The 22,777-nt window shown below is 40.1% G+C and overlaps 3 protein-coding genes across 5 annotated transcripts; 1 reads left to right on the top strand and 2 right to left on the bottom strand.

Moving 5' to 3' along the window:
- The first annotated feature begins 3,046 nt into the window (after positions 1 to 3,046).
- On the top strand, positions 3,047 to 5,023 carry LOC121644358 (alpha-2-HS-glycoprotein-like). Its single transcript, XM_041992261.1, has 7 exons — positions 3,047 to 3,314; positions 3,456 to 3,566; positions 3,641 to 3,722; positions 3,822 to 3,976; positions 4,066 to 4,161; positions 4,260 to 4,331; positions 4,415 to 5,023. Exons 1-7 carry the CDS (start codon positions 3,117 to 3,119, stop codon positions 4,868 to 4,870), a joined length of 1,170 nt encoding a protein of 389 aa, XP_041848195.1. The 5' UTR covers positions 3,047 to 3,116; the 3' UTR covers positions 4,871 to 5,023.
- A 454-nt stretch (positions 5,024 to 5,477) lies between these two features.
- LOC121644337 lies at positions 5,478 to 10,778 on the bottom strand. Of its 2 annotated transcripts, none has more exons than XM_041992227.1 (9): positions 10,397 to 10,778; positions 10,086 to 10,259; positions 9,844 to 9,962; positions 9,586 to 9,751; positions 8,703 to 8,818; positions 8,283 to 8,610; positions 7,064 to 8,184; positions 5,632 to 6,979; positions 5,478 to 5,559 (listed from the first exon to the last, which is right to left on the bottom strand). In XM_041992227.1, the coding sequence occupies exons 1-9, from the start codon at positions 10,674 to 10,676 to the stop codon at positions 5,513 to 5,515; spliced, it is 3,699 nt and encodes a 1,232-aa protein (XP_041848161.1). In that variant the 5' UTR covers positions 10,677 to 10,778; the 3' UTR covers positions 5,478 to 5,512. The 2 variants fall into 2 exon arrangements, with proteins under 2 accessions (XP_041848161.1, XP_041848162.1); XM_041992228.1 differs by having other exon boundaries at positions 5,632 to 6,982; positions 7,067 to 8,184.
- Positions 10,779 to 11,734: 956 nt separating this feature from the next.
- On the bottom strand, positions 11,735 to 17,682 carry LOC121644368 (profilin-2-like). 2 transcript variants are annotated; one of them, XM_041992274.1, is made up of 4 exons: positions 17,575 to 17,682; positions 17,307 to 17,451; positions 16,568 to 16,760; positions 13,172 to 14,844 (listed from the first exon to the last, which is right to left on the bottom strand). In XM_041992274.1, the coding sequence occupies exons 2-4, from the start codon at positions 17,433 to 17,435 to the stop codon at positions 14,747 to 14,749; spliced, it is 420 nt and encodes a 139-aa protein (XP_041848208.1). In that variant the 5' UTR covers positions 17,436 to 17,451; positions 17,575 to 17,682; the 3' UTR covers positions 13,172 to 14,746. The 2 variants fall into 2 exon arrangements, with proteins under 2 accessions (XP_041848210.1, XP_041848208.1); XM_041992276.1 differs by lacking the exon at positions 13,172 to 14,844 and adding an exon at positions 11,735 to 12,366 and having other exon boundaries at positions 17,307 to 17,643.
- Positions 17,683 to 22,777: the final 5,095 nt, after the last annotated feature.

Here is a 22,777-nt window from a genome sequence, read left to right as displayed (position 1 = left end):
TGATAAATGATGCTATAATAAACGGTGTTATTTGGTCCTTACCAGGTCTTTAAATGAAGTAAATACAGCATCAGAGGAAAAAGCATCACACAGCATATCACATTTTTTCATGTATTTGACAAAAATTAGGCCAAAATACAAAACCAGTAAGTGAAAACAAAGTACAATCACACAATTTTCAGAGGAATTAGGAGGAGAAATAAGTCCTTTTAATCAGATGTGCCTGAGTAACTCATCATCATCATTGTGAGTTCATATAAAAACAGGAGTTTCAGGTGTGTGATAACACAAGGAGGAAAGACATCAGCAATGATCTTGGAGAAACAACTGTCATTGCCCATTAATATGAGAATGGTTATAAAGTCATTTCCAAGTTATTTGGAGTCCATCATGCTACAGAGAGAATTCACTTGTGGAAAACATTCAAGACAGCTGCCAATCTTTTCAGGAATGGACTCGTCACCATGTCCAACCCAAGATCAAACCATGTCATGTTCAGAGAAACTGTAAAAAAAAAAAAAAAAAAAGGCCCACAGGCTACATCTCATGCTACAGGCCTCAGTTAATATGTTAAATTTAATGACAGCACATAGCGATGTTTGGTCATAATGCATACATTTATAGAAAACAGCGCAGCATACATACACAGACACCCCATACTAAGTGTATACCAACAGATTCCAGAGTCATATCGAAGGCCATCTATCTGACAACTAAAGCTTGTCTGAAACTGGGTTATACAACATGACAATGGTCCCAAACACAGAAGCAAATCCACAACAGAATGACTGGAAAAGAAAAGAATCAAGGTGTTGCAATAGTCCAGTCAAAGTTCAGACCTCAGTCTGATTGACTGAGGCAGAACGTTAAGAGAGCTAAGGACAAACAAATCCCTTCAAACATCAATGAACTTAAGCAACGTTTAAAGAAGAGTAGACCAAAGTTATTTCCAAACAATGTAAGAGACTGATAGCGATCAAACAGAAAATAATTGTATCAAGATATGGGTGCTAACAGCTCTGCTGAATCATGGGGTGGACTCTGTTTTTCACACACTGCTGCTGTATTTTGGCTTAAACATTATTAAACAAGTGATGACATGGTGTAATTTCATTTTTAGATATTCCAAACTAAACTGATTTTTATTGTTCTTGTAGAATTAAGTATTTTTTATGCATTACTAAATCTGCTTATTCTGTTAAATTTGCAGGTAATATGATTTTACACTCTTTTGCAGAGACATAAGGCAGAATTATTTATATATCATATTAATTAGCTGGAAATGGAAAATTATTTTTCCAGTTTTTAGAAAATGTTGTTCTGTGAGCTTTGAAGCATGTTTACTTGAGATACAGGAAATTTCCTGAGAAGATAATCTGTCTGTTTGCAGCTTGGTCCTGACCTGGAGTGACACTCATGGATTGTGCAGATGGTTTAATACAAAACAAACACGTTAGCAGCAGTGACTGTCTCTGTCCCTCAGAAATGACCACCCCCAAATTCTCCCCATTGACAAACAACCTCTCTTCTGAGGAGTCATTGAGCAACTCTGTAAACCCCTGCTGGAAGCCAGGCCTCAGCTTTGTAGCTCGCTTAGTCTGACCTCTGCGAGGGAGACAGCTGGTTATACAAAACGACCGTTTGAACGTGAAACTCTCCTTTAAATTGGATCACATTACATAAACATTCACACTAGCTCAATTAAAATCTTTTATACGCTGATAACGTTTGCAGACGTTGCGGCGCCGCTATAGGTGATATAAGGCGGCCGCGAAGGTCGTCAACCAATGAGAGGCGCCGCCGTCTGACGCGTTCCGTCAAGGTGTTCAAATGAAGACGTAAAGCTGTGCAGAAAATATCCAACAGAAGAAGAAGAAGTGAAATCGGGACTAAGGTAGTCTTCTTTTAATATAAATCGCGCTTTCCCCACTCTTATGAAGCCGTATATGAACATAAAGGAGCTAAATAAGCTGTTATGGTTGACTTCTAGCTTACTTGTTGCCTTCTGCTTTATATATGTTTTTTCATTAATCACTTAACTGTTAATCATTTAATGTTAATTACAGTGCAGTTTATATGATAATGCTTTAATGCTGCAGCTGAAATCAGCAGGTTTTATACATATTCATGGAAATAAGTTTTCTAGTTCTTATACCTAATTACTGGATGCATTAGTTTATTAGAAGTAGTAATTTTGTACTAGTTATTGTTTTTTATTTGGAAGATAAGGTTCACCCAGGGCTTTAACCAGCACTGTGCAGGCATCTCATGTAAAACGTAACGTCCACCGTAATTTCAGAAAAAAACTTAAATGTTTACACAAAAAAAGAAAAGAAAATTAAAAAGCAAGGGAAAAATATTTCTTTGCATTTTTTTCTGTTGGAACAATAATAATAATAAATTATTTAAACATTAACTCTTAAAGGATTTTGATAACAGTTAACAAAACAGTAATGTTAGTTCAATTAACTCGAAACAGTAATGGGGTAAAAATTAAAATGGGATAAATCCTTTACTGAAATTGATTTGTTTTTAATTGCTTTAACTCAAATCAAAATCACAGGTCTCATGCTGGCGGAGGTGTAGGGTGGTCTCTGCAGACTATGTTCATGTTTTCTGGTCGTGCAGAAATGGAAAAAAGTAATTGTAGATTTTCATGTCTTGGAAAATTCCCTGAAAGCCTCAGTTAAAAAGATATGCCTAGGATAGTTGTGGTTTCAAGCAAAAAAAAAAACAAAAAAAAAATTACCAAATGCTGGCTTCAGCTGAACCCCTCTTTGTGCGTATCATGTGCACCTATTTCTAATACCTTAAATAGTAAGGATTTGTTCAGTTAAAACAACTTTAGAAATAAGTTTAAAACAAAAAAACACTGACGGCCACTGATTTTAGCTGAGTGCCAGACTTTGTTTCCATTTGTTTTGGCCGTACTCCTATTCCAGAGTGCAGCCCACATGTGATGCGTAAGTCAGGAGGGGTGGTTGTGGTGTTTAACTTGGCTCTGTTTTCATGTTTAAAGTACAGGATAAATACACCGCAGGCTGCACCGGCTCTGCTTCCTCTTCATACCGTTATCTGCTCAACTGCTCTGGAAACGTGTTTCATCTCACGCTGAAATGAATCTCCTCGGCGTTACTGCGCTTCTGGGATTATTGGTTGGGATCTGGGCTCAGGTCAATGTGCTGCGACCTCCCTGCGACTCCCCTGAGGCAGAAGAGGCTGCCATGGTGGCTCAGGATTACCTTAATGCCCAGCACACTCATTTCTACAAGTATGCACTGAACAGGATTGAAGACATCAAAGTCCTTAAAACGGTGAGTCAGCAGATGTAGATGTTTAATTACAGTTGGAGGGAGCTTTATTGCTCTTTTTTCATAAAAAAAAAATAAATAAAAATGCATGTAGATACATGTTTTGTTACTTTAAAAAAATTGTATATATTTTTACCCGTTTAGCTCAACGGAGACGACACATTTGTCGTGGAAGTTGACTTGCTGGAGACAGACTGCCACGTGTTGGACCCCACTCCTGTTGCCAACTGCACAGTCAGGCCTAAACATCTGACGGTGAGACCGCACTCCTTCTTTACATCAATTTCAGCATTAACTGCGGTTCAAACTTACTCTTTGTCCTCGTTCAGGCGATAGAAGGAGAATGCGACGTGGTTCTAAAGAGGGTTGCCGGTGCTCTGACTGTCACAGCATTCAAGTGTAAAACAGAGGGTAAAAGTTAATCACATGATTTCACACAGTATGTAAAAGACATAACACACGTGTTCATTTGCATACAAAGGCCTGCATGTGTCCTTTCTTGGATGATAGAATCAACAGAGGACATCTGTCTGGGCTGTCCCACTCTGCTCCCCTTGAATCACACATTGGCGCTGGACTTTGTCCAGGCCTCCCTGACCAAGCTCAACAACAGGTCTGAAAATGTAACATTCACCATTCTGGAGGTTGGACGAATATCTTCACAGGTGGGTTGGAGCATATTCATGTACACTTTTAAAAGATATCTTGCCCACACATGTTTTTCCATTCATTTGTTTTAATTATCTTAACTCAGATTGTGGCTGGTGGGCCAAAGTACGCTGCAGAATATGTTGTCATTGAGGCTAACTGCATCAACGATACCTGCGTCACCCTAAATGACTCCATGGCTGTAAGCAGATATTCACCTTAAAACATGTTGCAAACCTGATAAATGAGGACCACAAAGCTCTTAAAATGTAGTAACAGAGGAATGCTTTTCTCCAACAGACACGTGGAATTTGTTCTGCTGAAGGTTTGAGCATTGACCCCACAGTAGACTGCAAGATGTTTTCCACTCTGGTAAAGAACTCTACAACCTCTCATTTCATATCTAAATATCTCCTAATGGAGGATTAAATGTTTTTCTTGATGCTGCGTTGCAGATGCCAGTTTTAGATGCAAACAGCACCGCAGTTCCAGAGCCGGCTTTGCCACCTCTACTTCATGTTCACCTCGGCAGTTTGTCGCCCAAACACGGTCTGAGACACCACAAATTGACGGCTCTCCATGACCCTCAGCTGAGCGGCCTTTTGTCTGCAGAATCAGCAGAGTCAGCTGAGGTGGTACCCGTCGCCCCTGCTGTGACTGCTGCTGCGACTATTGCTGCTGCGACTACTGCTGCCGCACTGGCTGATCCTGCACAAACTGCTGCCACACTGGCTGATCCTGCACAAACTGCTGCAGATATTTCCTCAGCTTCAGATGCCTCAGCAAGCGCTGAGATCCCCATCTCTGTGGTGAAGAGAGATGTACCTGCCACCATAGTTGATGCCCCTGCAACTCAAATGGGCCCAGTTTCTCTTGTGCCAGTGTGTCCAGGAAGAGTCAGGTTCTTCTAAGTGTTCAGGTCCCAAAGACTCAACTATAGTAACTGATTCATGAGTATATGCTGTGGTAGGCAGATGTAAAGCCAGTAAACTTAGATCAAGATGATGCAAAATCTGAAATTAAAGACTTGTATCTAATGCTTCTGAATAAAATGTCAAACCAGATCATAAATTTTCCTTTGCATTTTTTGGGGGTTGGTGGGGGTGTTACATTATAATTTATGACCCTACAAAACCTTTAGGGTTTTATAAGGACAAGACTTATCCACAGTGCTGTTTGTCAATTGTGTTGACTCATACAAATGACAAGCTCATGAACCCACTGACTTTAATACCCCAGTTCCATGCATCAATGGCACTGCAGAATGGTTCAAATTCAAGTTTGCATTTACACAAACAAGGTCAATGTTCAGGAAGTAACAGTTCATGGTTAAGCAATCAAAGAAATCCATTCAAAAAGCCAGTCATGCACCACCATCAAATACTAGAGTAAACTGACATGTCCTCAACTACCCATACAAGACATTCATCTAAACATTAACATCCCAAGAGATTTCAAATCGTAAGCAGATTTTATTAAAATTGTATTCATAAAAGAAAAAAAACCCCAAAAGATAGCTAGTCTGTAAATTGTTTAATCACAATAAAGGCAACTCATTCCTTCTGATCTCCATGTTCTGTCGGGAGGGGTTGGTTCTTTCCTGCAAGAGACCCATTGCAATCATTAGTCCAAGAGTCTGGCTTAGAAAGTTTAGCATTAAACATTAACTTACCATTTGCTGGCTGGTCAGCCATAGAGCTCCACTGTGGAAACACCTTTCCAGGAACATGGGGTGCAAGCTTTTGGCTGGAGCTTGTAGGCGTCAAGGATTTCCAGGGGTCTTCAAAAGACTCTAGGGTTTCAGGCTTTAATTGCTTGGCACTGGGAGATTGTTCAGGTGGTAAATGCATTTGATGAAGTTTGTCTAAGGTAGAGGAAAATGATGGAAAACCAGATTCATCAAGCCTCTGCATGTAGTGGATGTCACCAGGGAAGGAATTGAATGTTCCCTCCCCCAGCCTTTTGAGCTGCTGCTGGCCTTTTTCCTGCAAAAACTCAAAATTCAGAGGATTAATGTGATGCTGTCCAAGGTTTAGGGCTTCAGGGTTTGTGCCATGAACCAGGTCTCTGAAAGGCACTGGGGAATCACTGAACCGCTTTTGCTCCCTCCCTGGAGGACCGTGCTGTAGCAGTACATAACTCTGTGGTGCAGAATGAGCGCCCAGACTTTGTTCAGGTTTGGTGGAGTTCTTCGAGTCTCTCTCAAATGGCTGAGCTTGCGAGTTGTTGGGTGTTAGCGAGACATTTTGAGTGAGCGCTGGAGCATCTTGGTGCATGTAGAAAGGAAAGAACAGTTGATCAATATCTTGCTTATAGCCACTGAATTCTTTATTTAAGGACTGCTTCTCATTTCCTGCAGGTTTGTTTCGCTGCTCTGCTGAACGTGGAGAAAATTGCTCAACAGACATGAAATTAGCCCCAAAGGGGTTATTCCCGCCCAACTGGTTGCTTTGTTTGGGATACTGATTGCTATATGGCCCGTAATAAATCAATGGCACATCACTTGAAACCCTTTGTTTAGTGGGGTCACTGGGAGCTGAAGATTGGCCTTGTTGCAGATCCATGTTCTGAGGCAAATATGGCCAATGGGGATATAGCGAATCTGTTGGAAAGTAAGGGTAAACTAGTACTTGGGGTTTTGCAGTACTGCTGGGACTACTTCCAGGTAGTACAGCAGGGTTGCCATCTGCTGGCTTGCCATGTGGTTGCTTTTTATCTGCAACTGTGAGGAGCTGGGGTGAAGTTTGTGCAGAGATGCCAGTCCCTGTTGCTTGCATCGTTATGTCTGCAAGCTGAGGGAAGGGGGACATTTCCAAACCATTGCCAAGCTCGGCATATGCCACTGCAGAAAGGGGAAGACCCGGATAAAATGGAGCTGAATCTTTACCCTCAAATCCAGCAGGAAAAATATGGAGATGCTGGTGGAGAGCAATTTGTATACAGCAGTTACCAAGTCCAGATGGGCAGAGTTGAGGGCAATAAAAAGGTTGTGCATATGGGGAAATGCCAACATTACCAGCTTGAGAGTCTTGTTTGGGGTTAACCCCTACAGCAGTACCCTGTTGCATAGAGGTAGCAGAGGGCATGGTTAAATAACTGGGCTGTTGCATGTGGTATACCTGGTTAGAGGGATAGCCCATCTGGCCATGAGGAGGTTTAAGAATGGACATCTGTGAGTTTTGCCTTGAGCTTTCCATGGAAGTAGCATAATTTGTTCCAGTACCTGGTGTCCTGGATGGTTGACAAGGCCCATAAAATGGTCTTTGCATATTTTCAGTGGATGGCTTTTGATCTGCAGAGGGTTTGTTTGCTAGCTGACTTTGAGCCATCAACTGAGCAGAAAAGCACATTTGTTGGTCCCACTGGTCCGGAGGGGCTTCAGGATAAGGAACAGCAGGTTTCGAACCAAGATAATCTCCAGGCTTTGGTTGGGGTGGCTGTTGTACCTGGCTCCAAGTGGTCACAGGCTGTGATGACTGAGAAACACCTGTAGGTTTTACAGCTGGTTTTGGCCTAGTGTAGTATATGTAAGGGTAGAATGGTTTGTACATTTGGTCACGAGATGTTTCAGGCTGCTGTGGCTGAGGGGGCTTTGATGGCATTTGGACTCCAGGGTCTTGCTGTACTTTGTCAGGAGGAGTTTCAGGTTGTAATGGCCTAGAAGTACCAGCAGGTTTTGGAACTGGCTTTGGCTGGGTGTATAATGGGTAGAAGGGTGGGTATATGTAACTAGGAGGGGTTCCAGGTTTTGACTGAGGAACATCAGCAGGTTTTGGAACTGGCTTTGGCTGGGTGTATAATGGGTAGAAGGGTGGGTACATGTAACTAGGAGGGGTTCCAGGTTTTGACTGAGGAACATCAGCAGGTTTTGGAACTGGCTTCGGCTGGGTGTATAATGGGTAGAAGGGCTGGTACATGTAACTAGGAGGGGTTCCGGGTTTTGACTGAGGAACATCAGCAGGTTTTGGAACTGGCTTCGGCTGGGTGTATAATGGGTAGAAGGGCTGGTACATGTGGCCCTGAGTGGCTCCAGGCTGTTGTGGCTTGGAAACACCAGTGGGTTTTGAGGCTGGCTGCTGTTGGAGGTAGAAGAGGTAGAATGGCGGGTACAAGTCACCAGGTTTCTGCTGTAATGTTTGAAGACATTGTTGCTGAAGATTGGGATCTTGAAATGTCTGTGCACAAAACTGATGAAGTTGTGTCTGGTCTTGAACCTTAGACTGACCTGCAGGTGAAAAAACAGGTTTTTAAGAAAAGAAAAAAAAAAAAAAAAAAAAGGTGGGAGGTTAAATGGATTTAGAAGCAAATGCTCTTTATATTTACCTGGTGATTTAGTCACTGGTGACTGTGCAGGGAGTTGCGGTTTGACTGCACTTTGACTGATTTGCGGCGGAGGTGTCTGACTCATTTGCTGATAGGCAGGCGGACTGTTCGGTCTCGCAAGATTAGGGTAAACAAAACTTGGGAATGGAGAATAAGGTTGATGAATTTCTGTTGGTCCCTGACCTGGCTTGTTGGGAATCTGTGGGTTCTGAGGGATTTGAGGACCCTTTGCTGGGACTTGTGCTGACTGAGGATGAACTGGTAATAACGCTGGACATGAAATTTTTGTCTCGCCTTCTGCAAACAGTTCAAGGGTGTACAATCCATTCTGCAGATGAACACCAAAAGATTAGATTTTTTTCCCCCCATTAAGAGCAAAACAAAGCATTGAAGGTGTAAAGGATAGAATTTGGAACTTACTTGCTTCTCCAGGCAGGGAGAATAGTGCACAGACAGGACCACTCCTTCGGGATGTTCCACAATACCAAACATGCATCTTTGAGAGGCCTTTAATAGCAGCTCCCAGTTTCCATTCACTGTAAATAAGTCATATTGTCCATCTTAAAACAGCAATGCATGAGAGTTTTGGTCATCAGTTAAGGATGAAAAATGACGGGTCACGGCAAAAGTGGATCCTATTCCAACAGTTAGCAAGCAAGAGGCAGGGTACACCCTGGACAGGTCAGTGTTATCACAGGGCCACCAATCTTAAATGTGAAGGATAAAAAGAATTAAAAAAAATTTTTAAAAATTAACAAAAAAACCAAAACAAACGTAACTGACATTTTACAGGTCTCCCCCAGAGCTCGCCCATGGCAAAAGCAAACTAAGCAGCCGCTTGGGGCCCTCACATCACGGAGTCCCCAAAATGTTTAAAATAAAGATCTCCATCTTTAAAGAGACAACCTACAAATACTTAATTTTTGACACAAAAACTCAATTTCACACCATCTAAAAAGATTATGGTCAATTCTGCCATTAGATCATTGAGGGTCACTAACCTAGGAAGTCAAGGACAAGCTGACAACAGTTTTAACATCACATTTATGCACACTTTTGTACCTTTGGTCCAAATTTTAAAAACCGGTTAATTTGTTTATGCTAAAACTTCTGAAGATGATCTTACTTTTAAATACAAATGTTTTATGCCACAATCATACATAATACTACACACACTGCGTATTAACAATAAAGTGCACCTTAAAAATAAATAAAAAGTTAAGGCATGTAGTCAAAATTGTAAGAGTTGTCAGAAGTCTGGCAGCACAGCTGCAATGAAGTACAGGTGACAGGCAAAACTTACCTTTTACTTTAATTCTAGAAGCAGAGTTGGTCCAGTCTGTTTTCACAACCATGCCATCAGCATGGCAGGTGACCATCGGCGGGCTCGAGGACGTGTGCCTCATCAACGGACATGACATCCTTACTGGTAACCCCCACCAACGCAACGGGAGAACGTAGCTGTCCTCCTATACAGCAAAGGAGAAAAGGTCAAATTTAATGAAAATGGTCCTTTACACGCGAGTAAGATGTGCAGTGTGTTCAGAACAAGGTGACCCACCTCATGAATGACAAAGCAGCCATCATAAGGTGCAATTAAGATCAATTCTGTTCGAGTTGACCTGATGGAGTAACCACAACTTGATGGCAACTTGGATAGAGACAGGGGAGACAAGTGACCTAAGGAATTAAAGTCAAGAGGATAAATAAAATATAAATTATATACAAAATTTATTTTATATATATATATATTTTTTTTTATTATTATTATTTATATTATTGTGCAGAAGAGATTGTAGTTACCCCTGTCCACAAAGAGGAGTGATGCAGGGGTAGAAGCAGCATCTTGAACAAGAAGCTTCATTGAGTTCCCTGTACATTCAACCTTTGGGTCCAGTTTAAGGACACGTTGTACGGCTGCAATGTCCGGCTTTGACCCATCATCTTGTCCACCAAGTTCTTTGTTCTGCCACCAGCCTTTTTGAAAAATAAGGTTTTACACTAATTTATGTCAGTATGTAAGAAAAAACAATAAAACATCCTGAACAATGATGTTTTCAGAGTACAAACACTACAGCACCAGCTGTGTATTGTGCAAGCTCAGCTGTACTTACCCATGTCAGCTTGGTAATCCGAATCATCATCCAGCATGCCATTTGTAGAATTGGTTGCATTGAGCTTAGCATCCTGCTCCGAGATTTGGCCAATCAAGAGTCTTCCATGGTGCTGCTGACTTTGACTCTCAGCTTGACTTGGGATATGCAATGAGTTCCCTTTTAATTCATCCAGTGCCTTTAGCCTGGTCAGAGGTGTACAATGATAGTGTGATGTCATAAACACTAAAAGTCCTAAACAAAGTGATATTATTCTGCCCCTGCTCACTCTACACGCCATTAGAGCAAAGAAAAAGCACTGCACACAGGCAACTAGCCTCAGCAGTGTACCACTAAAGCTGAAAACTATTCCTAGTGGGTAGGTTTAAACCTGAGAGGCCTAACTCCGGTCCTAATTATGGCTAATCACACCTGACTACAGCAGGTGCTGACAATTGTGCTGTTAAGGCCAGGCTGAGAGCCAGTGTGGCTACATGAGAGGGAGGTTTAACCAGCTCTTCTTCATCTAATGGTCAACTTTCTTAAACTGATTATTTCTTTAAGTTAATAAAATTATTAACTTAGTCATGACTGAAAGACAAGCTTTACTTTTATGCTGTTACCCTTTACAGTTTTATTCCAATGTTTTAAAAATCGTTTATTGGTTGTAAAAGATTTTAACAATAAGCTGAAAACTGCTGTGCAAATAGTAAGAAACTAGCATTAGCATTTAACCTTTACTGACACTTGGACATCTGGGCCAGATATTCATAAGATTTAATCCAGATAAAAGCTATCCAGGTTTGAGAATCCCATTTTTCACAATGGAGGATCACTTAATCCATCTTACTTTTATCCTGATTGTTCAAAGCAACATTGGATTGGATTACTTTGATCCAGATACAGACTTTCCAGGATGACCAAATCAGGATAAAAAATGCTCCAAATGGCAATAAATATTACAATATGAGATATATGAAGAATAACAGGTGAGCTAACATGGGGTTACTGTAAGATTTTATTTAAAAAGAGAGACAACAAGCACTTAAAAGTATATAAATTCATATATATATTTAGATCAGTCATCTGACCCATTACAAATTAAGCTATTTTTCACAAATGTATTTATAATTCGTATGTCTTATAAATACAACAAATGATAAACTGTCCAGTAGATGACGTACATTTAATTCTTCATTCATAACAACAGCAGCTCTGCTTTTAGCAGATGGATCTTTGTTGTTCAGCAAGAGAAATTTTTTCCTTTGCTAGACGAATCTGCACTTCTGCTCTTTCAGTTTGTCATGTAAGAAGTAACTTGTAGGCACCATCATCATGTTTGGTTGGCAAGAGCTCCTTGAGGCTTCTTTCTGAGGTCTTGTTGCCCTGACAACTGGCTCTCCTAGAGAGGATCAGCCTTCTTCCTCTATCTAATAAGTCTGTAATGGCTGAACAAACCAATTGCAAATTAAAACTGAATGTGTATATAAACACTACATGATACAATATATTATTTGATCAGATTTAAGTTTTGTTAAGTTTTCCTTGTGGAATCCACACTGAAGCCACCCTTCTCCTGGGATCAGAATAATCCAGCTTTTTTATCAAATGTAACCCAATCCTACCTAAAGGTTTTGAACACAAACTGATGACTTGATCCAGATAAAATCCAAGATTGGAGTACATTATCTAATCGGATTACAGAATCCAATTCTTTCTTTTGAACAACCAGTTTTCAAGACTTGATCCAATTCGGAATATTTATTAAACCTTCCGACAACCAGGCCATGGTATTTACCCAGATCAAGGGCAGCATTAAAAAATTTGCCCCTAGCCCCAGGCCACCCCTTTGGCTTCACCCTTGCTGCTGTGGTTCAAAAGAAATCCTGGTTTTGCTCAGCACCCTGATCATATAGGAAATAGTTGAAGACATCAGGTTGTTTCCACACCTGTAGCTCTCTGAGATGATGGACGGGGGAAGTGAGATGCATCTGAGAAAGAGCAGCAGGCAGTGTGTTCAAGATATGTTAGTTTATTTATTAGTCTTTGGCTCATAGCAATGATGAGAGACAGATCTCTGTAGTTCTGGGGGCTAAAAGGTTCATAACTTGACCAGCAGATGTAGCTACTGAGTAGTGTTAAATAAAAGCCTCACTACTCCAGGAGGCTTCAGGAGTTTTATACTCTACAGCTCATTCCACAAATGCAATTTTTCAACAAAGAAATAAACTGATTTCCTTTATTTCTTTTTTTTTTTAAAACCAATTTATGCACATTTTTTGTTTAGCAGTGAACTTCCTGTACTTTGCTCCCATCTCTTTATTCATGCCACTCGTGATGCATTTAAAAATACACCACTTATCAATATTGATAGGTAAAAAAAAAAAAAAAATAAAAAAAAACACTAAATACTTAACTCTTCTAAAGGAGACGTCAGCTGTCATCAGACATTGAAAATAAACGTTATTCTGACCCAAACTTGACAATTACGTGCATGTTTATTACGTGCATGCAGAGTGCCACAATGTCCGACTTAGGCTGGTTAAATCACAAGAAACAAAGCCATCTTGAATAAATTTTTCTTCTTTGCTTATGTCCACAACAAACAGTCTGACGTGGGTTTGTTTCCTTTAGCTTCTTGCTGCGAAACACTTTGAAAGACCAGATTTGGGACCGAGACACAACCACAGGCACGTGGATCGTTTCAGATGAGCTGCAGGATTTTTAACATCTTCGCCCTGACCTCAATTTAAACCAAAACATCTTAAACTAAGAAATAAATGGTACAGACAGGTATTTTTTGGTTGGAATAGCCTTTATTCATTCTGTCTGTAAGCACGATGCATCATCAGTTCATGGCATTTGAAACAGATTTTTGTGGCAGAAGTTTCCAACTAAAAAAAAATTTTTCCTTGTTTAATTTAATACATATTCCACGGGTCTCAAGTTGATCGACTCCAGGAAAGTGCCATTAGAAGTTATGTCTTAGAAGAAGCAGAGAAATCCAAATCATACCAGTAACAGATCACACTGATTTTATGGCACAGAACTTTTATGTTTCAGTAAATTTTACAATTTGATTTACAAACATTCTTATTTCAACCAACCCCATTATTAATACGTTTAGCGTACACCCCCCCTCCCCTCATTCCTACATGTACCAAGTACCATACTATGACAATTTCTGAATACACTTGATGACTAAAGCACAAGGCAAATAATTCCAAGGTGTTGGAGCCCAGACGCCTCGGTCTACAGTCAGAATGCATTCATACCACAGCAACATGAAATGATTTCATTTGGTTAATGAACATCAGCAACAAGTTAGTGATGAAATGTCTAAACAAGCTGTTCTACAATCATGTGAAGTAGTCTCAGAAACTTGCAGTCGGAAGGTGATGCTTACAATCATCCATCAGAACAAACAAAAAAACCTGAAAACTAAGAAAAAAAGAAAATAATTGGTCCAAACGGGAGGGTGTGTGTGGTGATTTACAGCTAAATCTACAGACAGCAGACGACTGGTACGTCTCGGTGGTCTGAAATGTCAAGATGTGAAGATGTAAGACTTTACGTTACACTCACAACAGCCCAACACCACATTAATAACTTTTAAGACCACGTTTAAGGTACGACAGTGAGAAATCATGTGAAAGAAGTCGTGACTGGAAGTTTGATGGGCTCAGATGAGAAGATGCTTCTGGCTGGAATAAAAAGGGCCAGGACAGACGGAAAGAGGGCTGGGATGAGTGCGCATGCAACTTTTAAATGCTCGCATGCAGATTTAACGGGAAATAAACAAAAATAAATAAAACTATCTGTTAAGTGCTGCTCAAAAAGGCACCACTGCATGTGTACGTCCTTTGGCCGGGCGAGTCCAAATGTGTTTTTACACCATGTTCAAGTGGAAAGAGTTTATTAAAAACTGGTGAAGGGAGTACAGCCATCAAGAGGCTGTGTATAAAGTAGACTGGGTAGGAAGTAACACTGTTAACCACCTAATCCTGGAAGCAGTGTCACACTGTGGTTAGTGGAGTGAATGTGTGGTGAGGTTGCTCAGCATCCATTCTACCTCATGGTCTCAATCATTACACACACTCTTGTTAAATATTCCACCATTGGTGTCTTTCTTTACCATGAGTATAACCAACACTGGAGCACACAATGAAGAAAACAAGAGAAATTAATAAAACTATAGAGCCTGCCCCCTTCAGGATGGAGGGGAGAGGAGAACAAAGGTGACAGTATCTTACCCCACTTAGCCGTTATTAGATTTTCCAGACATTTTACTGCTTAGAGGAGAAATCTTAACAGCATTTATTTTTCTCTCATTTGTGTCCCTCCATTTTTATCTAAGAGGACATGAAACTATTAAAAGCCAGAATCCCTCAAGTATTTTGCCATCGAGTAAGCCTTCTTATTCAGTCCGCCTCCATGGACCCCTTCTTTGCCCATTACAAGAACCAAAACTGAAAGAAGAGACAGAAAGAAAGAAGAAAAAGAACAAGAAAAGTTAAAAGCATGAAAAGTGCACCTTGGATTCATAAGACTCATGACACTCAACCAAGTTGAGACTATAAATCACACACTAATATGCGTAGTTTCTTTCATACCCTGATGCAAAGACTTATCTCAAGGAACATCAAGATACAAAAAATATGTTTAACACTTAATTATTTCTAATTTTAAAGAACAAGGTGCAAAGGAGTTACAGCAAGAGAAAAACAAGTTTTGGAAAGTCAAAGGAAAGTAGATTTTGATTTTTCCACTGCACTGCTTCTCATTAAGATTTATTTTTTCTGTTTTTCATGTCGTCTGCAGATACGAGGTAATTAGCACTCGCCACTGCAGAAATGCCGGGAAGATGGAGCAGAACACAAAACGGCTTCTGGATTCATCTAAGCTCCTTGTGGTTGCATGTCGTTTGTCATCCTCTAATAGCTGACATGCTTACTTCTTAGCCATAGGTTTTTCTGCATTCACATTTTTAGCACTCCTCTCGTTCACTTCCACCATCACAATGTTCACTACGTGTGCTGTACTGCCGCCCCCGTTAACATCTACATGGAGCCGATATCCAGGTCTCTAAGAGTACATTTAATTTGCCATCGATGCACTCAGAGCGTTAGAGCACAAAAGCATTGGAACGTTATGCCACTTTTATATTAAGGGTGGGAATCTTCAGGCACGTCATGAACCAATCACGAGTCAGATGGAAACTACACAAATATCAAACGATTATTGATCCCCCCCCCCCTGTGTGACTACGACTACTTTCTGAGTAAAAACATGTAACATGGTTTCTCAAATTTGTTGTGACAAACAAGAAGAAAACTGGCTCATTGTTTTAGTTAATGCAGGACAACTTCTGTTTCCACCACACAGAAGCAAAACATGGAGCTGCATCCTAGCGGGCTTGGGGGCAGAACTTTTACTGAACTCTTCTACGTCCAACCACGAGACATTACTCCTGGCCAGAGTCGGAAGAGCTGCCTTGCAAGTTTGTTTTGGTTGAGTTTACCCACAATGCTGTGCGCTGAACCGACAACACCCTCTGGTTGTACTCTACTTCTTGTATTTGGTTCACTTAAAGTGAATTGAGATTTGTGTTTCAATGCGGACTCTCTGACCAGCATCAGTTTGTAAGTTCCTCCACACCTCACACATAAACCAGACTTTCCGAGCAAACTAAGCCACCCACAGAAGTCGCAGTGCTTCCACGCGCTAGCTTTAAAAGGAGGGAGCCGGTCGGATTTCAAGCTCTGCCATCTTGTTACGTGCACACCACAGACGGTCCTGGTGCTACACTTCTGCTTTTACCAGTTAACAAATCTATTCTTTTAGCATTTGTACATTGTCAGAATCACCCACATCTGCATCATAATGCATCTAATAAACTTTTGCAAATGATTGCAACTGCTGTTTAATAGATGTATATAACAAAAATTGGTTTAGGATAGTGACATGTATCAAAGTCATCATGTGGGAAAAATGATAAGATTACATCTTTGCTCTCACTTTAGAAGACTAATTTGTTAAAGACATGTTTTAGGACTTATCTTTAGAAAGAATGCTTGATTCTGTTCTGACCCTGTTGCATTTCTATGGGGAAAAAACCAGAAGCACAAGATTTTAAAGTTTTAGGGTATTACTGGGTGCTTACTCAACGGTTGCACTGGCACATATAGTTACCTTTATGAGCTTTTCCCACAGAAATATTGTATGTAGGTTCTCCCCCTTGGCTCTTTGTCCTGATGTCCATTGTCTGGTCCGCTTCATCTTGGAGGCTGTCTCTGAGGACAGAACACTTCTTTGAGCCCAGAGTGAGGCCGTTGGTGAAAAAGGTCTCTCTGTCTCTACCAATAAGAACATCTATTTCCTGAGTCTGAAAAAGAAAATACAGGATTCAGGCTGTGTCAGAAGCTTTGGATGCATCTTAAATGGACAATATAGTTTCCATTTGTGGACAAAGTCCACTACTGCATCTGGTAAAATAAATGCAATGCTCAAAACAAGCAGACATTAAGGTCTTTATGCTTCTCTGTGTTAATAACAGCAACCTCAATGTTCTATTGCAGGGGAAACTATTTTCTGGTGTTTAGTGTAATGCATGACAGTCAACTTGTGCAAACTTGAATTTGGTTTTTAAATAAATGTCTGTAGCAAATAATTTAAGGGCCGTGCAAGGGACAATGTCTAAAGCATTATCTGATCCACACGAGGTCTAATCTCGGAACGTTTCCTTAGTCGGGAATTGCCAGCACAGGTCACCCAGTGGTAAGCTAGTTAGCTCGCTAAGCTAGCTCAGGACCATTAGCTTGATAGTCATTTAATGCCCTGTGGGCCAACTGTTTTAGCACTGTAAAGTCTGGTATACATATAACACTGACAAAGACAAACAACGTTTCAGCTTAATTATCTAATTTCTTACCGTAATATTTTTGAATGTACCACCGGAATGCGCTGCCCAAACATATTTGGCATCCGTATACCCAACAATGGCGCTATCCTGACAGGTGGAATCGGCCATCAGGTTTTCAACGTAGCTTTCCCAAGACATACTCAAGAAATTTATGCTATATTAAAAACAAAAAAGAAACAGGAAGAAAGAGGGTGTGGGTTGAACTACAGCTCTGAGGGTAATTTACCAATGAAAAAATATATTACCACAAAAGAAAAGACAAAAATTCAAATTCTACCACACAAATTCTCCCAGACAACGCCAAGACTGAGGCAGTGATGCGGCGGCTGGCGGAGGTGTAGTCCGTATCAGATTACTCCGCACAACGAGCTCCTGGTAGTGATGGGAAGTCCGGCTCTCTTTAAAGATCTAACTCTTTTGGATCGGCTCCCCTCAAAGATCCGCCTGTTACTGTTTCCAAACGACTCTTTATTTAATAAAATTCAAAGCTTCTATTTTAGAATAATTCAGCAATTATAAGTGGTTTATTTATCAGAGGCATCTTTTTATTAATTGTTTACACAATTTATTTTTTTTATCATTTTTGTTTTTTATTCTTCATATTTTTTAATAGTTGCTATTTAATATTTTAGTCAAAACTTTATACAAAGATCTGAATATAGAACAACAACAAACAAACCAAACAAATCAGATCAAAATCTTCAAAAAATGCTATTAATATCAGAGGGATTTTTTTTTCCTACATTATATCCCTCATTTCTTCACTTGTGTTTTGTAATTCAGTTCCCATCACTCTGTCACTATGCAAATGACAGGTACCAGTATCCTCCCTGTCTCCTGAGACCAAGTGGCAACCTCCGCCTGTAAAATGTGAAACCTATGCGGAAGTGCAAAAAAATTGCAGTTCACCCCTTATTCATTAGGGGCTGGTTCCAAAGCAGAGCAAATCCCCATAGACTCCTATGTAAAAAAGGCAAACTTCACAGCAGAAATAAACATGTTTAAAGCCTGGTACAAAAATCCATTTTAGGATTAATAAGTCATGTTTACCTTCATGACAGCAGTGAAGGGGTGAATTTTTTTCTAACTTATCCGTTTGGATGTTATTTAATCTTGAAAGTCAACATAATTAGGGACGTGTCCGTTTGATTGACAGGTATCCAATATCAGTGAAAAGAAGAGAGTGCAAATTTGTCGTTAGTGTTTCAAATAGTTAAACTTAATTCAGGGGGGAAATGATCTCTCCACAATGCTTTATGTTCATAGTTTAAGTCTATGCCATATAATAGTGAAGTATTAGGAAAAATGGCATCATAATTCCCAACAGCTAAAGTGCCAATAAAATTCCCAGTTTAACAGTTTATAAAAGTTAGAGCTGAGAAAAGCAGATAAAACTCATATTGGAGATATTTCTATCAGCTAATAAGAATTTCAACGTTTTGTGTCAGCAGTGTTAGAAAAGGAAACGTTCACTTCCCTAAAATAAAAAAAAACATGATGCCACACTGTAAAAGTCCTGTAGAAAATACAACTGTAACAAAAGTCTGGTCAAAGGTTTTAAATTTCAGTTTTAATTTTCTTTTAAATTGAAATTCAAGCCATTCAAAGTCTAATTAAGAACAAAAAAATACTAACAAAGAAACAAAAACTAACAAAGGAATCAATGAATTTATTTATAAACCAAAATGTTTGACTGCTTGAAGTAACAACCACTGCAGATATCAGCTTTCAATTTTAGGGAATTTTTCCCTTATAACCTTTGGCAGTTCCCTAGTTACCTTTGTTCCATTTCAAGCTGTTAATTAGTGTTGAACAGTTTGAATTGATATTAAAAAACTTTTACCAGTAGTGCATATTTTAAACGTTTACATTAAGTTTTAAAAGTATAATTATATAGAAAGACAGTCCTTGTAACCAGAGTTAATGTCGGCTGTTGGTCAGGATGAAACTCCTTGTGATCAACTAAAATTATATGGACAAGTCACCATGTTATTATTGTGTTAATGCATTCATTAATTATTGTCAACAATTATTTTATCAAATGTCAACACAGATTTTTTAAAATTCCATCATTTACTGGCTCTGAATAGAAAATTTGTTCCTGCACACATCTGCTTCTGAAGTGCAAAAATCTTTCGTTGTCGTTATCCAATCAGCGCAAACAATCTTCAAAACTGGTAAAATGTCTCACATAGAGGCAGATGTGAAGAAGCTGAAGAAAAGTAATTCTGATCTGCTTAAGAAGCTGTCTAAAGCAACTCTAGTCACAATTTTGACAGCAAAACCAGCCAACCTTGCCAACAGATAAAATCAAGATGCTGTGAAGCAGGGGGACAGAACTAGCATAGGCCATCTACAAGTGGATTTTGGTGGTCCTTCATTTGGCATTTCCAACACTGAATGATGACATTCTTACATTACGATCGCATTAAATCTCTCCATCATGTCAACAGACAATGATAAGATTGATTTAAATCAGACTGGTGACTTATTTATCAATGTAAACGCAGCTAATGATCACCAATTTATTCAGTTGCAGAGTTAATGCATTTATTGAATAAATGGGTCAGTGATGCTGCACAGTGGTGTGGTGGTTAGCACCGCAGCCTCACAGCAAGAAGGTTGCCGGTTCGAATCTCGGCTGGGGGGGGTTTGAACCTTGAGGGTGGTGGCCTTTCTGTGTGGAGTTTGCATGTTCTCCCCGTGTATGCGTGGGTTCTCTCCGGGTTCTCCGGCTTCCTCCCACCGTCCAAAGACATGCATGATAGGTTAATTGGTTATTCTAAATTCTCCCTAGGAGAGAGTGTGTGTGTGAATGGTTGTTTGTCTATCTGTGTTGGCCCTGCGACAGACTGGTGGCCTGTTCAGGGTGTACCCTGCCTCTCACCTGTAAAAATGCTGGGATAGGCTCCAGCTCACACGTGACACATATGGAATAAGCGGTCAAGATAATGGATGGATGGGTCAGTGATGCTTTTAATGACATACAACAAACATAGTGAGCGCTGGAGCATACCTTGACAATTTCATGGCCTCCTACATGGGCCGCTGGTTCTTCATGTGCACAGACAGACAATAATCCACATCTTTGGTTTCACCAGACAGACAACTGGAGACAAAGCCCTGCATATCCGGTGCCAGTTTGGGCAGCCGATTGCAGGAAACCAGGCTGTTTGCTGGTGTTTCTTCACGAGGGAAACTTGTTTCCTTATCGCATGCCTTCTCACCTCGACAATTTGATCAGTCAAACAGTCTGCCATTGTAGTAACTGAGCAAGACTTTATCAGGGGATGCGTATACTAAGAAAGGAAATGATTGTGTTTATTTCTGTAACACACACTCATGTACACTTAGAGAGACATGAGAAACCAGAAGCACTCAGAGAGAGCAAACCTCTGCCAAGCCATAGAGTCACTCACATGAGAAAAACCCCAAAAAGGCCTAACAGCTCGCCCACTTACCACACTCTTATGTGTACTTCAAGCTAATATCATCTGTTTCCATCATCAGAATAGATGCCACATCTTATAGAGAATCCTTGACCCTAAAAACATACCCTTAGACAGTAAAGCCTCGTTTCCACCAGCGGGTTAGGTCAGTTAAGGTGTGGATATGGTTTGTAAATTGTAACCTCTTTGCGTTTCCACAGCCAATCGTAACCTCGGCTATGTAATAACATGACACCATTGCAGCGCACCGCCTTCCTTCAATTGTAACCAAAACACGACTCAGAAACTAAGAAGGTGGATGGTGGTCATCCTCCAGTTTATGTTCTTTCTTCTTGGTGGTGCTTCTTAACACCATTTTAAGCAGAGGTTTAATCAACAAAAGGAAAATCAGTTGCTCTAAAAAAGGAGCCATTCGTGCTTTGTTTTTATGCCAGATTACACGTGAAGTGACTTATTTTTTTAACCAATCAACTGTTTGCTATGTGTCAAGCTCCACCTTTTCAGGTTGGGGCGGTTAGATTGGTATCCCAACAGAAGGGTGACAAAAAAGTAGGACGGGCTGGGTCAAATATTAGGGTACCCTTTCCATTTGTCGCATGTGGAAACACCTAAAAATGCGTCCAGCCCTGCCCCATTGGTGGAAACGGGGCTTAAGATGAAGCAAATATCTATAAAAGTCTTTAACGTATTGAAGAAATTTGCATCATCTTTACATTAATAATCTAGATCACCAAGTAGAAATATTTGCAGCAAGATCAAAAAGCTCCATAAATAGGTACATTGGTTGTTTTGGGGTGCAGTATATAGAGCTTGATGTGGTAGTAGGAGGATCAATGGTGTCTCCCCCTAGTTGCTCTGGTTTACTGTCTGGTGGTAGACTGGATCCTTGTGTGTTAGCTCCATGTTGGGAGCTGTTGGGGCTGCTGATGCTTAGGATGGGGTCTGTCATGACCTGAACAATGTCCTTCCTCTTTACAAAAAAAATTTAAATAAATAAATAATCTCAATTTCTCTTTTTCCCATTAAAAGAATAGAATGTTTAGTTTTGAATTTTTAATTGCTGTGGATATGGTCCTCATATTGCATTATTGTGAAATTCATGAGTGTAGATTGTATTTAATATCGGGGTAGGGGCATATAAGCTTTGTTGCTCCAGCCTACTCCTTTAGAGCCTTAGTTATTGATTAATGATGTGAATTTTGTAAAGTATCTTAATGTAAAGTGCTCAAATAAACTATTACTACAACATAATCATGCTGTATTTTTTAAATCAACTAGCAGCCTTGTTAGCCTCCTGTTTTGAATAAACTGGATCATGTAGCTCTAGAGTAGTCACTGCTAATTAACGTGTAAACGGAGGTTCTTCAAGCATTTTTAATTTAAATTTATATATATGAATATATATATATATTCAGCTCCAGTGCATATATCCTATCTATATCATGTGTCTTAACCAAGTTGATGTGTAGTCCCTAAATACACTCTCTGAAAACTAAATATGGCATGGTTTCCTCACATTATCTCAAAACTAATCTAGCTACTACGTAGCTTCATGCTAACATCAGGTTAATAGCCTTATATAACAGTTGTACTTGCACAGGGACAAAATCTCATCTAGAAATGTCCAGCCAAATATGAATAATTAGGGAAGTACTTTCAAATTTACTTCAAACTGGTGTACTTGTGATCCATGCAGGTACTGGTGATCCATACAAGTCTGGAAAGACATTTCTGTCCTCCAAGTGGCACTTGAGGTGTCCAATCAGATATCAGAGGTGACCAGTAGACACCCTGGACACCCCTTTAGCTCCACCATTTTTCTGGACACTGGGGAAGGGAAATAGTTTGAGAACAAGAGAACAAAACCTACAGTGGAACCTTGACTCTTCTTCCAAGGCAGTTGATAAAAACCATTCACACCTAAAGTCTCATGACGTGGGGGGCAGCTGCTCCTGTGTTGCCCTGGGGGAATCCCGGGGAGCTGATGGTGCCAAGTGCTGCTAGCAGCTCAACATCTAGAGGGAAGTTTGC

The sequence above is a fragment of the Melanotaenia boesemani genome, chromosome 8, assembly GCF_017639745.1.
Source record: "Melanotaenia boesemani isolate fMelBoe1 chromosome 8, fMelBoe1.pri, whole genome shotgun sequence".
Taxonomy (NCBI): Eukaryota; Metazoa; Chordata; class Actinopteri; order Atheriniformes; family Melanotaeniidae; genus Melanotaenia; species Melanotaenia boesemani.
Note: the sequence above shows the minus strand (reverse complement) of the source record. Positions and strands in the feature narration are given on the sequence as shown.

What these genes read in the sequence shown, in the direction of transcription:
- LOC121644358 (XM_041992261.1), top strand. Translation starts at nt 3,117, where the DNA reads ATGAATCTCCTCGGCGTTACTGCGCTTCTGGGATTATTGGTTGGGATC. An exon ending in ATTCAAGTGTAAAACAGAGG is followed by an intron (nt 3,723 to 3,821) that starts GTAAAAGTTAAT and finishes CTTGGATGATAG; the next exon opens with AATCAACAGAGGACATCTGT. An exon ending in TTGGACGAATATCTTCACAG is followed by an intron (nt 3,977 to 4,065) that starts GTGGGTTGGAGC and finishes ATCTTAACTCAG; the next exon opens with ATTGTGGCTGGTGGGCCAAA.
- LOC121644337 (XM_041992227.1), bottom strand. Translation starts at nt 10,676, where the DNA reads ATGGCGTGTAGAGTGAGCAGGGGCAGAATAATATCACTTTGTTTAGGA. An exon ending in ACTCCTCTTTGTGGACAGGG is followed by an intron (nt 9,963 to 10,085) that starts GTAACTACAATC and finishes TTAATTCCTTAG; the next exon opens with GTCACTTGTCTCCCCTGTCT. An exon ending in GCTGCTTTGTCATTCATGAG is followed by an intron (nt 9,752 to 9,843) that starts GTGGGTCACCTT and finishes TTTGCTGTATAG; the next exon opens with GAGGACAGCTACGTTCTCCC.
- LOC121644368 (XM_041992274.1), bottom strand. Translation starts at nt 17,435, where the DNA reads ATGTCTTGGGAAAGCTACGTTGAAAACCTGATGGCCGATTCCACCTGT. An exon ending in GTACATTCAAAAATATTACG is followed by an intron (nt 16,761 to 17,306) that starts GTAAGAAATTAG and finishes TTTCTTTTTCAG; the next exon opens with ACTCAGGAAATAGATGTTCT. An exon ending in TGTGGGAAAAGCTCATAAAG is followed by an intron (nt 14,845 to 16,567) that starts GTAACTATATGT and finishes CTCTTCTTTCAG; the next exon opens with TTTTGGTTCTTGTAATGGGC.